We start from the raw sequence: 14,331 nt of genomic DNA, 5'->3' as shown, positions 1-14,331 counted from the left end.
CACACTCTTCGTTGCATGTCTCGTCTTCTTTTTTTGTGCGGTGGTGGCCATTGGAGTTGTAGATGCCCGACGAGCCGTGGGGGTTGAACTCGTCGCCGCCTGGGATGCCACTCCCCTCCATCTCGAAGCTGCGTACGTGGCCACCCTCTTTCTGCGATTTCATTGATTCGAGATTGTGCCCCGGGTAGCCTCACAAAGCCGGTGAACCGCAGGGAGTTCTTTGCGGAGGAGACCTCGCAAGGATTCTGGGCGGTGGTCGACGGTCTGCACCCGGGTGCAGCGGAGGACACTGACGACACCGCGACGACCGAGGAGACGCTCTACGGCAAGGTGATGCAGCTCGCCAACGCACTCCTGCCCAGCTCCAGCAAGCGGTTGCTGCACTACGCGCTCCTCTCTCGCTATTACAGCCCCAAGGTTCGGGACCATCACCCACTCCACTCTTCGCTCATTGAATGGCCTCCATCTGTGGAGCTGATGGTGTGTATGGCGCGTACAGGTGGAGATGTTCAGGCAGTATTCGCGCGGCCAGGCGGAGCACTGCCGTAACGCCGCATGGGTGCACGCGGGCACGCACATGTTGTGCACCCCCGAGGAGGTGCAGCGCTACCTGGAGCAGCCCAACAGGTACGACCACTGGGTCCCGGTGCTCGGCCGCCCACTTGGTCATGTGGTGGCTCACGTCGTTTGCTCTCGTCACGTGTGGTGGCTTGCGGCTCTACAGCAGGAACGAATCGGGCAGCGTGCCCGAAGCGACGCTTGTCTTTGGCGATCAGGAGCACCTCTTTCCCAACGCCGCGCCCTCATCCGCGCCGCTCCTGGTTCTCTACGGCCAGGTCGGCTCTTCCAAGTTTACCCAATACCACTCGGTCATTCGGTAACACTCCTCTGCACCCACGCTTGGCCGGGCCATGTTCCACCTTGGCGCAGCTGTTACGGCCATTCACTCACTGGTGTATGTGCGCCTGGACAGGGTCGCTGCGAGTGCTTCGACTGTGCGTTACGCTGTGCGGCACTACACGCCCGAGGAGCCGGCCAAGCGCTTGATGAACGTCCAAGGTAGAGAGCCCATACCAATACCGCGCATGAGCCCGGGAAGGCGTCGGCCTTAGAAGAATTCAACTCTCAATGTTTGCGAAACATCAGGTTACGGCGTTGAGCTTGCCATCAAGTCGACTGAGTACAAGGTCATCGACGACAAGGTGCCGGAGAAGGATCAGGATGGTGATGACGAGCAGCAGTCGGGGCAAGAACAGGATACGACGGTACTACAATGCCAAACCCTCAGCTGCAGCCATTCGTTACTAATTGGCAATCTATTACGACAAAATTATTGCGCGCGTGTGTGAATAGATCGAAGGCTTCCAGTTTGACAAGCTGAAGCAGCGCAAGCCAGAGCTAGCCACGGAGCTGGATGCCTTCAAGGAGCACCTGGAGATGGTTTCCCAGCAAAACGAAGGCTTCCAGCAGCTTCGCGCTTGGCAGATCAAGTGTAAGTGGCCGCACTCCTTCCGGTTCTTCTTTTTGCGCAGCTCGCTTCAACTAACTTGATCACATCATTTCAACAGCGCTGGGCTACCAGGCCGCACAGCGCATTATGTCAGCCGGCGAGCCCCTGCAGCTCCTGCGCGACATCGCCCACAACTTCCCGCCCATCGCCAATTCTCTGGCGAGATTGCGCGTAGATGCCGATATCCGTTCCGAGATCGAAGACAACCAGGAACAGCTCGCCGGCCTGCACCACCTCCCTGGCAACTTCATCAACATGAACGGCCGCAACCTGGCTGCCGATCAGCTCAGTCCTTACGTGTACTGCTCCCATGCTTGCCCGACTGCGCTTAACCTTACATTTGACACTGCCCACTACTTGATAGCCTCTACGAGTTCATCAAGGACGAGTTGAGCAAGCTGGACGCGCTCAGCGTGTTCGGGCTCGGCCGCAAGGACTCGGAGAAGCTCCTTTCGCTGGTCCCCAGCACTCCGACCATTCGCTTCGACCTTCGCGATCGCGAGGTCTTCCCGTCGGGCGGCAGTACGCAACCACACTCCCCGCACTCCTCTTTACCCCTGCCTCTCCCGTCTTTATTTTTCATCTCACCTCTGCTTCGTTTCTACTGCTTCGTCGCGGTCATGGCCAGCCCCTGCCACTGATGACCCGAACAACGTCAACGGAGCGATCCAGTTCGCCAACAATCTCGAGAAGGATGCGATGTATGGTCACTGGCCCGGCATCCATGCGGTACATCTTTGCGTCTCATCTCCCATCGCTCGTAGCCGTACCACTCCCAGCTCGAGCCAGAGCTCTCTCTGACGTGTGTTCCTGAGTGCGTTCCAGCTGTTGCAACCCGTGTACCCCGGCCAAATGCGCTACATCAAGAAGAACATTCAGACGATGATCCTTGTCATCGATCCGTCGAGCCCGCAGGGCCTCTCTGTGATCGGCAACTTCTTGTACATGGTACGGCCCTAGTGACGACCTAGCTCTCCCCCCCAACCCCCGGCATGAACTTATATATGTTCGCTCCCGCCTCCAGTTGAGGCAAGGTCTGCCCTTCCGCGTCGGTTTTGTGTTTTCCTCAGGGAGCACAACTGAATCGGCTTCCACGTGGGAGCATTCGGCCGAGAATCTGGCGAAGCTCGCCAAGGTACGCCCCTCCACCGCCATAGCCCAGAGGTTAGCCCAGCCCTCAGCAGTCTCACGTCGGCTCCTTGCTGCGCTCCCTCAGGGCGAATCCGGTGACGCGAGCCAGGGCAGCACGGAGTCGGCCGACAATGCGCCGCTGCCGGAAAACTTGGCGGCGACCATCATCAAGACCTACTTCCTCCTCAAGCAACGATCAGGCGAAGGCGTTCGGCCCCTCGATTTCTTCGGCTTCGTACGAGAGCTCTCTCTCTCCCTGTCGCTTGCTGTTGGTTGACCACTGAAAATATGTGAAATGTTCGCAGCTCGGCCAGTCGGAGGAGGAGGCCACCGAGGTCACCGAGGAGCGGGTCTGGCAGGCCTTTGCTGCCTTTATGCACCAGCAGGGCGGCTCCATCACGCAGTCCGAGGTACGGCCCAGGTCCTCTCAAGCCCCTGGGCCGACGTGCTGACACCGCTGTGTGATGTGTGAACTGCCCAGTGGCGCGAGGGTATGAAGAGCGAGGCGGTGGCGACCGAGTACCGGACCATGCAACGCTACATCGAGCAGAAGGGCATCGCCCTGTTGGACCGCGGCTCGCAGTACATCTTCACCAACGGCAAGTTCCAGCAGATCCCCGCTGACTCCTCCGTTGGCTCTGCGGTACATACTATGCGTTAGCACATGCGTGTGTGGCACCTCTACCTTTTTGCTGATCCGTACAACGTCGACACCACCGCACGACGCGCAGCTCCAAAACCTCCTCATGCAGGAGACCTTCTACGGCTACTCGCGCTTCCAAGAGGCGGCCTACAAGCGGGAACTCCAGCACGGTACGCGCGACGAATGTTTCACGTTTCACTGGCCAATGCCCACAGAAATGTAGTCAACCAGAGGTGGTCTAACGTTGAGTTGGGCGTGACGCTGGAACAGTGGACGACCTGTGGTCGTGGATCTTGCAGGAGTCGTCGCCGGTCTTCGACCGCTTCTCGTCGCTCATCTTCCAGACGACCGGCGAGGACGAGAACGGCTGGGTGTCGCTCGCCAGGCACAGGGAGCTGCTGGCCCCGGCCACGGCCTACCTCAGCTTCCCCGCGTCCGAGTTCAACCTCAAGGAGTACACCCACCTCGTCGTCGGCGACCTCACCACTCGGCCCGGGCTCACTCAAGCCCTGGAGGCCGTCATGCGCCTTGCCGAAGAGGGCAGCGTACGTCTGTCTGTGTCGTGTCGTGTCGTCTCGTCTCGTCTCGTCTCACTGGCATACGACGTGCAGGAAAAGGTGCGCGTGGGATTCCTCCACAACACGGAGCAGGATTCGCAGCAGGTGCCCCCGGAGCGCAGGGAGAACGAGTTCCTCGTTGCTCGCGCCCTGCAGGCCGCCCTCACTTCTGGTTTGATCCCCACACCTCTCCCCCCTTTACTTGCGTCTGTGTTCGCTCCACTGACCCGCGTGCCCGGCCATCTGACGCAGGCAAAACGCTGAAGCGTGTGTTCCCGTTCGTGACGCGATTGCTGGCCACCGCGCTCGCGGTCGGACCCGAGAACGTCCGGGCCGCGCATATCGAAGAGCTCGCCCTCGCTGCCGAGCTCAAGGACCTTCCGGCCCTCATGTCGAAGACCGTCGCCGCCGCCTACGCCCAGTTCGAGCGCGACCGCAACCTCGCCTCCTCGGCCCTCGGCCTCCTCCCCGGCCAGCGCGCTGTCGTCACCAATGGCAAGGTAGCGCGTCGTCAGTGAAAAACTTGTGGCGAACATTGCATGGTGCTGGCTCGTACTGACGCTCGCTTCTTCGCCATGATAGGTCACTCGCCTGCCGGATCAGGTGATGCTGGTGCAGGACCTGAAGCTGTTGGAGGCCTTCGAGGGCCTGGCGCGCGTGGACCAGATCAGGGCCACGCTCGATGGCGTGAGCGAGCACTTCGGCGTCGACCCCGACGACCTCACGAGGTACGATGGCGCTACGATATCGATCACTCACTCTCTGCTGGGTCGTTTCTCGGTTGCAACAACCACCTGCGCTTACCTACTGCTTCTGTTCTCCCCTTTGCCGTGGCAATTGTAGTGAGTTCTACAGCAATGAGCTCGCTGCCGCTGTGTCAGTGTTGAGCGCGGAGACGGCGAGCAGTGAGCAGAGGGTCAACCTCCCCCAGCTCACCCCGTACGACCGCCCCCCCCCCCAAGCCCCCCAACCCAAGAGATGATCGTGAAGCTCACTCTCATCGCCACCTAAGGTCGTTCGTGGCCGGTGAGCAGAATGATCCCACCCTGAAGATCGTCGCGGTGCTCGATCCGCTGTCCAAGGGCGCTCAGCAGATCGCGCCCCTGTTGCTCGTACATTGCTCTCTCTCTCTCTCTCTCTCTCTTCAGCGTGTGTATGTGCGTTTGTGGAAGGCTTGACTGACTTCTGTTTGCGTTTCCATCATCACATCAGTCGCTGGTCAACAACGACATGGGCATCCAGGTGCAGGTCGTTCTCAACCCGAAGCGCGACCTGACCGAGCTGCCCCTCAAGACCTTCTACCGCTACGTGCTCCAGGACGAGCTTGTCTTCGACGCCGCCGGCAGGTACCTACACTGCCCCCCTCCCCCACCACTTACGCAAGGCTCGGCCCTTTGTAGGAACTCATCGATGCTTGGTTGGCTGCGTACGTGTGCGACAGGCTGGCGCGGAAGGGAGAGGCAGTGTTCAACAACCTGCCGACCTCGCTGCTGTTGACCATGAACATGGACACGCCGCACTCGTGGGTCGTGCAGGCCGTGAGGTCGGTGTACGATCTGGACAACATCTTGCTCAAGGACATGGGCAAGGAGACACGCCTCTCCGCCACCTTCGAGCTCCAGCACATCCTCGCCGAAGGCACGTAGTCGAACACGACCAACGACACGACACGACACGACACGACCAACGACACGCGCGAGTCGCCTGGCTAACGCTGTTGCGACACAGGCCAGTGCATTGATGTGGACAAGGGCTCGCCGGCTGTGGGCCTGCAGATCAATCTGGGCAATCACCAGCAGTCCCACATCACCGACACCACGGTCATGGCCAACCTGGGCTACTTCCAGCTCAAGGCCAACCCCGGCCTGTGGTGGCTGTCGCTGGGTAAGCGGTTCGGCGACGAGCAGCAGGAGGGCGTGAGCCCCTACCAGCTGCTCTCGACGGACGGGCGCACACCGGTCCCGCGACTCGCCGCCAAGATTGACCGCTTCACCAACACCGAATACTTGCAGCCCTACAAGGTACTCTAGCACGCACTCAACACACTCGCCACACACCACACACACTAAGACTCTGCCACCCGCTTTAGGTCAAGCGCGGTGCGGCTCAGCAGGTGGAGGGGACCAAGGAGGAGCTTGCCAAGCAGGACGGAGGGATGTGGGGCCAGTGGATGAGCTACTTCCAGGACTCGCAGAAGGACACCGCCGAGGCCGAAGCCAAGGTGCCACATGCCAGGCATACCAGTCATTTTCTTGGCCTTGGGTGTGACTTGAACTTTGTGAACTGACATGTTACCTTCCGTGTTCGTGTGCGCACACGGACAGAAGGATGAAACGATTCACATCTTTTCGGTCGCGTCGGGCCATCTGTACGAGCGATTCCTGAAGATCATGATGCTCACCGTCCTGAAGAACACCAAGTCGCCGGTCAAGTTCTGGTTCCTCGAGAACTACCTCTCGCCCAAGTTCAAGGAGTACGCGCCGGTGTTCAGCCAGGCCTACAACACGAGCATCGAGCTAGTGACCTACCAGTGGCCCAGCTGGCTGCACCACGAGACCGAGAAGCAGCGCGTCATCTGGGGCTACAAGATCCTGTTCCTCGACGTGCTCTTCCCCATGGACCTGCGCAAGGTCATCTTCGTCGACGCTGACCAGGTACTCGTCCCACACCACACCACACATCGCACACACCGCACACGACTAACTGCCGCCGAACCACAGATCGTGAGAACGGACCTGAAGGAGCTGTATGACATGGACCTGAAAGGGGCGCCGCTGGCCTACACGCCATTCTGCAGCAGCCGCACAGAGATGAACGGTTTCCGTTTCTGGGACTCGGGCTTCTGGAAGAACCACCTCGGCGGCCGTCCCTACCACATCTCCGCCCTCTACGTGATCGACCTCAAGCGATTCAGGTTCGCAATTCGACCCCTCAACACGACACACACAACACGACACACACACAGCACACAGCTAAACGTCGGCTCGCGTGCGCACACAGGGAGATGGCTGCGGGCGATGTGATCCGTGCCACGTACCAGCAGCTGTCGCAGGACGAGAACTCGTTGGCCAACCTGGACCAGGATCTGCCCAACTTCCTGCAGAACCGGGTTCCGATCTTCTCGCTTCCGCAGGAGTGGCTCTGGTGCGAGACCTGGTGCGACGACGAGTCCAAGGCGCGCGCCAAGACCATCGACTTGGTACGTCCACCCACCACCCACTCGCGCCAATTTATGAAATGGAAAGCGGCCACGCTGCTCACCGTCGCCACTGGTTGTTGTGTTATTGTGTTGTTGTGTACCAGTGCAACAACCCATTGACCAAGACGCCCAAGCTCGAGAACGCGGTGCGCATCATCCCCGAGTGGCGCGACCTTGACGAAGAGGCCAGGAGCATCGAGGAGCGGTACTCCAGCTCCTTCGCGTCGTCGGCCACCGCCACAGCCACCACAGCCCCCGACGCCGCAGCTGCCGATCACGTCCCGCCACCCACCGCGCCCTTCGAAGAGATCCACGCCTGAGCCACACGCCGATATCCACTGGCGCACATTTACAATTTTTATCTGAAACATGGTGTTTCTATTTTATTTATTCAGTTTATTATTTATTTCGGCCAACACAAAGATGAGCAGCGTCAAGTACACCTACGTGGACGGGTGCAACAACGAGTACACCCTGGGAGTGGACCCGCGTACGGGGGAGGCCGAGTTTGACTACCGCCCCATCACACGAATGGAGAGCTCGAGCGGAGACTACAGCGGCGGCAACCCCGCGCACGGGAGGCTGGCCAAGCCGCTCGTAGACCAGTTCGCGCAGAGGTTCGAGCAGCTGCTGGCCGCTACGGCCAACCACACGACCGAGAGGACCATGGGCTCGGCCATCTTCCGCCTCAAGAAGTCGGGGGTCACCACCGCGAGCTTCCTGCTGCCCTTTCGCGACGCCCAGCTGGAGCAGTGGAATGCGTTAGTGGACTCGCTCAAGGTGGCGGAGGGCGTGCACCAGAGCCCAGGGGAGGACGAAGAAGAGATGGGCATGGACTAGCTCTTGTGCCCATTTGGGTCAAGCAAACGTTTGAGCAATGTACGATGGTGTGCCTTTTGAAGGGTAATCAACCACCGTGCAGGGTAGAGATGAACACCACAACGTCGCCGTCCTGCACCTCGTGGTCCAGCCCGCCCAGCAGCTCCCAGTCACAGTCGTTCACCAGCACCAAGATGCCAGGCCGCCTGATACCAGCCAAGTCAATGAGAGGCGGCACGCAAAGAGCGAAGGCGGGGCAAAAAGAGCAGAGTACACAGTGCCGTCTACGATGAAGAGGTCGGGTCGCTCCTTGATAAGGTTGTCCTTGATGTAGACGAGGAGGTCCTTGAGGGAGATCACTGTTCGGTCGGCCAGCTCAACCTCGTGCTTTGCCTCCTTGTTGAACAAAATCTCCAGACCCCCGCTGTGCAGATCATGCAAAGCAATTTAGTGATTTGCAGATGCGGATCAAAGGAAGCGGGGGGTTCTCCTTCTCGGCCAAGCGCCATACCTGAGCTCGATGGTGATCTTCATCTCTTGGCTTTTTTTGTTCATCTTGATTTTATTTTTCCTTTTCCTTTTTGTCCAGAAGTTGGAGCGCAAAAGGCTGCGCCTCACTCTTCTTCCTCGAAGTACACGCTCATGTGTGGTAGCCAGGCGTGGTGGTCCTGGTGCTTCCGCTTGACCGATGACGAAGAATGGATCCCGATGTGCTGATTGGGATCAAGAAGCAAGAAGGGTGTGTAAGGCGTGGAGATCAGCCAAGAGACAAGGACACGGACTCATAACTCGAGTGACTGAGCGTACCTGGTACAGGTGTGGAATGGTTTCGTAAACCACACCGCCCACGCCTCGCGCGCAATCGCTCACCAGCAGATCCACGCCTGGAGAGGGTGTGAGAGGTTGCAGGCCCCGATCGAAGCTGCAGTGTGTGGACGTACCGAGCGGGTAGAGACGGTAGTCGTTCATGTTGATACAGCTCACCATCTGCTCGAACATGGGGTCGTTCTTGAAGAACTGCGCCTGCGCACAGCACCGCGCCTTGGTCATGTGAATGCCATCGGCCTTCCTGCTCGAGGCGGCCATCATCACAACATCCGGTCAGTGACATCGATCACAGGCCAGCCCAAACCGGTACGATCCCCCCGGGAGCTGCACTCACCTGGTGGCGAAGAAGTTCTGCTTGGTGACGCACACGGGGAAGAGCACCGCGGCGGGCACGATGTTGACGATGAAGAATAGACACAACAGCGTGTTCCAATCGTTGGCGATGATCGTTCGCCAATCCTTCAGAATCGGCGCCACCACGCCCTCGCCGAGGCCTCCGAACCCCTCCGACCGCCTCGTCTGTACATGCTGCACACCATGAGGTGAGCGCCAAGGCTTGTTGTTGGGTGGGGTAACAGGGAATTACGAGGCCTCGGTGTTGCCATCGGGCGAAGAAGAGATAGGCCACGTAGGCGGCGATGGCGAAGAGGCCCCAGCCGACGCCCCACGAGACGAAGAAGGCGATGTCGTCGTTGTTGAGGTAGAGGTCGAACTGGTCGTACTGCTCGGCCATGTAGAGCTTCACGACGGCCCAGTCCCTCTCCTCGGGCCTCTCGCGCCGAATGTCGAGCGCCCTGGGCGGCCCGCCGCCCGCGCGCTGGGCCTCCTCGTTGATCAGGAGTTGTTCGTCATCGTCGGCCTTCTTGGAGGAGACTTGCTTCTGCGGTACTTGAGCTCGTACTTGCGCTGCTCCCACTCTTGCTCCAGCGGGCGGACCTGGTTCATCAACCGCGTGTACCAGTTCCGCGCGGCCCACACGTCATCCTCGAACAGAATAATGTACTTGGGGTTCCTGAAACCACACACACACACACACACACACACACACAATCACGACTGCGTAAGCTAAGGGTGCGAGGTGTGGGAGTGGCTTGCTCTGGTGAGGCGCACCTTCGGCGGCATTGGTTGAGGCCGTAGACGTAGTCGCCTCGCTCCTTGGCGAGCCAGTAGAGGAAGGCGTCCTCCTCCTCGGAGAAGGGGATCGGCTCGGGGCGCTCATCGCTCTTCTTGATCACTGTCACGCGGGGGATCTGCCGCAGCAGGTTCAGGTCGGACTCATAGGTGGGCGTTGTCTGCTTCACGTCTGATGTGCGGACCGCAGACGGCCACAGTTTGTGGAGAGCGTGAGCCGGCTGTCTGTGAGACTTCAGCGCCACGCACGCACGCACAGAGTGAGAGCACAGAGGTGGAGGCTGTCAGACCTGCATTGACTATGAGAAGCTCGCTGTTCTTCCTCTGCTCTTCTGTGAGCCCGCGCAGTACGGAGGCTGCGGACTGGAGCAGGTACCTGTGCCGTGATGTCCACACGATGAAGAGGAGTGAGTGTCGAGCAGAGAGAGAGTATCGGTGATACGGGAGTAGAAAAGCGTCTACCTCGCGCCATGTCGGTCCACTGTTGTGATCACCATGCACAGCTCCTTTTGGCCTGCACGCCACCCGTTAGGTCTATTTTATTCATTTTATATATATTTATATTTATATTTATATTTTGTAATTTATCATTTATCATTTTCAATTCTTTATGACAAGAACAATGAAGGCAAAGAATGAAGACGAAAGGAGAATAGGGAAGGTACCAGGAACGTCCTGGTGGCCCTCCTCTTTGGCGGTGTTGGCAAAGGAGGACAGATAGCGCAGGGAGTGCTGCACGCGTTGGTTCTCGAGTTCGAAGAGAGTCTGGCGGTAGGGCGCCGCATCGAAGACGCAAGACCCGAGGGTGGAGCGTGCGTGGAAGTAGAGGAAGAGGCCGTAGACAACCCACGACAGCAGCGAGATGACGAGCCAGCGTCGGATGCAACGAAGGCTCACCGTCTCAAAGCGCACGCCCACGCGGCGCAGGTATGTATAGACCACACTGCCCGAGTTCTTTTTAGGTGCGTAGTGTTGTGGTGGCTCGGCAGATTGATCGTGATGCGCCAGATTGCGCAGATTGTGAGTTGGAAGCTGCATTGAGGATGAAGAGGATGAAGATCAACAGATCCTCGTCCGAAGAGGTGCCTCTCCCGGACCTAGAGGATGGGACGTGGCGAGGCAGGTGATGTGGGAAAATAAAAATAAAATGTTTTTCTCCACCTCGTGCGCAGATTTTGTTAATCAAAAAAATGCAGCGTTCTGTGCTGGGTGGCCTCCGACCGTTCTCCCCTCTCCGGGGTACGGTCGCGTACTCTTCCTCCCTCCGTTCTAGCACGCCGCTGGCCCTCACTCAGCGCCGATTCTATGGTACAGCCGCAGTTTAATTGATTTGAATGAAATCTGGCGCTCTAAATGAACGTGTGATATCAGCCGAAGAAGCGGCAGTGACACCACAGGAAGGCGAGGCAGCCCCCGTTAAGAAGGAGAAGAAGAAGAAAGAAAAGAAGGAGAAGAAGGCCGCCAAGGCTGAGGCGGAGGACGAAACTCTCACTGCCGGAGGCCAGAGTACGACATCCCCCCAATGCAAGGGCGGAGACTGCTTATCGTGGCTTACCTCATTTTGGTGCTTCAGAGCTGCACGTGAAGAGGAAGCTGTGCCGGACCCCTCCTAAGAAGAAGGTCTGGACCATCATCGGTGAAGGACGTCTCCTGGTGCGTTTCCAGTCTCGCTGGTGTTGGTCCGCTCACTTGGTGGTCTGCGCTGCTGCTACACTTCTTTCCGTCCCTGCATTCGTCCTGTCTTGTGCTGTGTGCAGATTGTTGTCTTGTTCCCCTCCGCGACTTCCCTCTCCTGGGCGAACGGCCACTGACGACCTTCCTTACTGGCCCACAGGAGTTCGAGTTCCAGAACGACGATCTTCTGGACCATCCTACCTTCGTTACGCCGTACCCCTACGGAGACGAGGACGAGGACGCGGACGAGGTACGCACGGCACTCAAGCCGACTGCCGCCTGTGCTGAGTGTCGCGCGGAGGCTACTTCTCATTCTGTGTCTCAAAATAGGTCGCCGAGGCCTTTGCCAACAGAGGCAAGAAGGGGCAACAGGACCGTGGCGACAGCGACGAGTAGGCACATCAATAAAGCTCTCGATCGCCCTTTTCCTAAATCTTCCAGGAAATAGAAAGCCAAAAAAAGCTCCGGTCGAAGAGGATCAGATCATTGTTTTGTACAGAATGAAGTCGCGAAAGGTGGCCCTTGCGGGAGTGTTGGGGTGGAGCAGCACAGGAGCACCTGTGCGACGGGGGGCATCGGTTCTATTGTTGCGGAGCTTCAGCACGAGCAGTCCTGCTCCGCTAACAGCGGCGGGGCCAAAAGATGAACAGATTCGAAGAAATCGTGAAAACAAGAGCCTTCAATTTGTCTTCATTGAGGGCGAAGCCGCCACTGGCAAGGTACTCACACTCGTGCCACCACTTACTCCCTTCCACCGCTGCTCACCTGTGGTGCGCTGTCCCTCTCGCGCAGAGCACCATATGCGAGTTGCTGAAGAGGCAGGGCTACACCGTTCAGTTTGAGGGCTTTGTTGAGCTGTGCAAGGAGGTATTTCTTCTCTTTCTCATCGTGAATGCTGTTACGTGGAGCTCTGATCGGGCTTATCTGGTCGTGGCGAGAACAGAACAGCCGATATTCACCTCAGGGAAGCGTGGTCTCCATCAAGTGGGTGTCGTCCATGTTCACTGCCATGGAGCGCCTTCTTCACCAGTTCGATGAGGTATTTCAGCCCCTTTTGCCTCCAACGGCGCACGGCCACTCTAACGCCTCTGGCTACAGAAACAAGCCGAGATCAAGGGCGGGGTCGTGTTCTTCGATCGATCCTTCTTGACGCCCTACGTGTATACTCGCGGCTCGTTGAACAACCTTTATGTTTGTGACGCAATGAAGTGCGTTGGCCTCTCTTGATTGATTTGCCCACGACCCGTGATTACTTCAACTCATCCCACGCATCTATCATCAGAGAGATAAAGGAGGTGTTCCCCTGCACCACCGTGCTCTGCAAAACTGCCCTCGCAACGATCGAAGATCGTCTCTTGCAGCGCTACCAGCAAGGCGACGCACAAGCCAAGGTACGGACCCGGGCATGCACTGTGTTCTTGTGAGCGCACCAATCCTCCCTTCCGGGTCAGGCCTAATCCTGATGGTGTTCGATGTCATTGCGCACAGGACATTCGAAAGAACTTGGGCGAACTGGACCACGCCTACATCCAGAAGGTGCACAACAAGTACGCCGAGCTGGAGCAGGACGGCTGGTTCGACCATGTGCTCGACACCTCAGCACCCGGGCCGCAGGTTGTCGAGAATCTCCTTTCCACACTGCGACAGGCGGCCATCATCAACAGCCACGACACTCACATTTCTTCGCACTGATAAGCCATTCACACAAAGAACAAAGAACGAAGCCTACTCGTTTCTCCTTCCACACCATCAGCAGCGGGTGGTGGGTGGAACTCGGAGTTGAATTCCCATAAGGTGCGGGAGGGGAGAGAGACTCAAGTAGCCGGCAAGGTGACAAGAACGCTTCCTCACGCCTGAAGTAGTTGAGTGTTCGTCGGTGGCTAGCTCCCGCCGGTGGACAATTAGTCAAGGCCAGATCCAGCGAGTTGGGCAAGGAGTACGGCTCATATGCAGTGGGCCGTCCTTCGTAATCAACTCCTACATCTCCCTCTGATTATCACGAAGAAAAAGAAAACACCCAGGGCACACAGTGGGAATCAGGCAGATGGAGATAAATGGAAGATTTACTTTATGAGCTTTTGAACGATGTAGCAGTCTCGGGGCTCGATCCTCTTGTAGTAATCCTTGATGGTCTCCACGATTTCGAAGCCAAATTTCTTGTAGAAGCTGATCGCCTCCTCGTTACTCGTCTGCACGTGCAAGTAGATATCGTCCACGTCCCTCTTCTTCGCTGTCTCAATGGCAAATTCGAGCAGCTTGCTGCCTGCACAATTGATTCTAAGATTAACACTATTGTTGCCACAACGCGTGTCCCACTGCTCCGGGCACTGGGAATGAAGGTTTCGTAGACATCTACACTCCTACGCAAAGACAATCACTGATTTGGCTTACCTATTTGCATCTGCCTGTAGGGAGCCAACACGCCGAGGGTCATGATGTAGAGTCGCTTGCCCGACCCGGACTGCTTGTTCTCCACTCGGCAGCATACGCCACCCACCAGGACATCATTGAAGAGAGCGAGTCGAGTGAGGGTGGGATCGTTGAGCAGGTCCCGGTAGAAGGTGTCGTTGTAGTTTACCGGAAAGACAACCGTATTGAGCAATCGAAGTTGCCCCACATTCTTCTCCGTCAATTCGCCAAAGACGACGGGCTGCTCCCTGCTCGCCCCCTTCTTGTCGGCCGACACTTCGGATTGCATTAGATGTTACAAACAAATTGGCCAATCTTGGATTTCGCAGTATTTTGTGTCGAGTGTCGGCAAAAATAGGACAAACATTTTGGCGCCAACGCTTGCGCGCCAAAACGCGGTGAAATCGGCCGAGCAACAAATCACCATCCT

At 57.9% G+C, this 14,331-nt stretch overlaps 7 protein-coding genes across 7 annotated transcripts; 4 read left to right on the top strand and 3 right to left on the bottom strand.

The window, feature by feature from the left end:
- Nucleotides 1–62: 62 nt before the first annotated feature.
- ACA1_369080 (UDPglucose:Glycoprotein Glucosyltransferase containing protein) lies at nt 63–7,360 on the top strand (the record flags this gene model as incomplete). The annotated part of the gene is made up of 30 exons (XM_004340148.1): nt 63–132; nt 173–417; nt 500–627; nt 725–877; nt 974–1,059; nt 1,147–1,265; nt 1,354–1,492; nt 1,569–1,809; nt 1,875–2,032; nt 2,139–2,239; nt 2,336–2,458; nt 2,535–2,645; nt 2,727–2,876; nt 2,947–3,051; nt 3,123–3,284; nt 3,373–3,454; nt 3,555–3,829; nt 3,896–4,013; nt 4,094–4,341; nt 4,424–4,569; nt 4,685–4,780; nt 4,854–4,953; nt 5,054–5,187; nt 5,283–5,388; nt 5,575–5,862; nt 5,931–6,062; nt 6,166–6,495; nt 6,562–6,755; nt 6,842–7,040; nt 7,145–7,360. 30 exons carry the CDS (start codon nt 63–65, stop codon nt 7,358–7,360), a joined length of 4,755 nt encoding a protein of 1,584 aa, XP_004340196.1.
- A 103-nt stretch (nt 7,361–7,463) lies between these two features.
- Nucleotides 7,464–7,880, top strand: ACA1_369070 (uncharacterized protein; the record flags this gene model as incomplete). The annotated part of the gene is made up of 1 exon (XM_004340147.1): nt 7,464–7,880. One exon carries the CDS (start codon nt 7,464–7,466, stop codon nt 7,878–7,880), a length of 417 nt encoding a protein of 138 aa, XP_004340195.1.
- Nucleotides 7,881–7,947: 67 nt separating this feature from the next.
- ACA1_369060 (Ubiquitin-related modifier 1 family protein) lies at nt 7,948–8,393 on the bottom strand (the record flags this gene model as incomplete). The annotated part of the gene is made up of 3 exons (XM_004340146.1): nt 7,948–8,065; nt 8,134–8,283; nt 8,371–8,393. 3 exons carry the CDS (start codon nt 8,391–8,393, stop codon nt 7,948–7,950), a joined length of 291 nt encoding a protein of 96 aa, XP_004340194.1.
- An 80-nt stretch (nt 8,394–8,473) lies between these two features.
- ACA1_369050 (uncharacterized protein) lies at nt 8,474–10,856 on the bottom strand (the record flags this gene model as incomplete). The annotated part of the gene is made up of 10 exons (XM_004340145.1): nt 8,474–8,572; nt 8,667–8,743; nt 8,801–8,928; nt 9,022–9,215; nt 9,274–9,567; nt 9,624–9,699; nt 9,798–9,990; nt 10,109–10,194; nt 10,281–10,332; nt 10,484–10,856. The coding sequence occupies 10 exons, from the start codon at nt 10,854–10,856 to the stop codon at nt 8,474–8,476; spliced, it is 1,572 nt and encodes a 523-aa protein (XP_004340193.1).
- A 152-nt stretch (nt 10,857–11,008) lies between these two features.
- Nucleotides 11,009–11,888, top strand: ACA1_369040 (uncharacterized protein; the record flags this gene model as incomplete). Its single annotated transcript, XM_004340144.1, has 5 exons — nt 11,009–11,057; nt 11,190–11,324; nt 11,392–11,471; nt 11,653–11,742; nt 11,823–11,888. 5 exons carry the CDS (start codon nt 11,009–11,011, stop codon nt 11,886–11,888), a joined length of 420 nt encoding a protein of 139 aa, XP_004340192.1.
- A 246-nt stretch (nt 11,889–12,134) lies between these two features.
- On the top strand, nt 12,135–13,184 carry ACA1_369030 (uncharacterized protein; the record flags this gene model as incomplete). The annotated part of the gene is made up of 6 exons (XM_004340143.1): nt 12,135–12,155; nt 12,285–12,359; nt 12,436–12,531; nt 12,591–12,683; nt 12,854–12,883; nt 12,981–13,184. 6 exons carry the CDS (start codon nt 12,135–12,137, stop codon nt 13,182–13,184), a joined length of 519 nt encoding a protein of 172 aa, XP_004340191.1.
- Nucleotides 13,185–13,555: 371 nt separating this feature from the next.
- ACA1_369020 (acetyltransferase, GNAT family protein) lies at nt 13,556–14,190 on the bottom strand (the record flags this gene model as incomplete). Its single annotated transcript, XM_004340142.1, has 2 exons — nt 13,556–13,755; nt 13,884–14,190. The coding sequence occupies 2 exons, from the start codon at nt 14,188–14,190 to the stop codon at nt 13,556–13,558; spliced, it is 507 nt and encodes a 168-aa protein (XP_004340190.1).
- Nucleotides 14,191–14,331: the final 141 nt, after the last annotated feature.

This window comes from Acanthamoeba castellanii, assembly GCF_000313135.1.
Source record: "Acanthamoeba castellanii str. Neff unplaced genomic scaffold scf7180000084664, whole genome shotgun sequence".
In the NCBI taxonomy this organism is placed as follows: Eukaryota; Discosea; order Longamoebia; family Acanthamoebidae; genus Acanthamoeba; species Acanthamoeba castellanii.
This window is presented reverse-complemented; position numbering and strand designations above follow the sequence as displayed.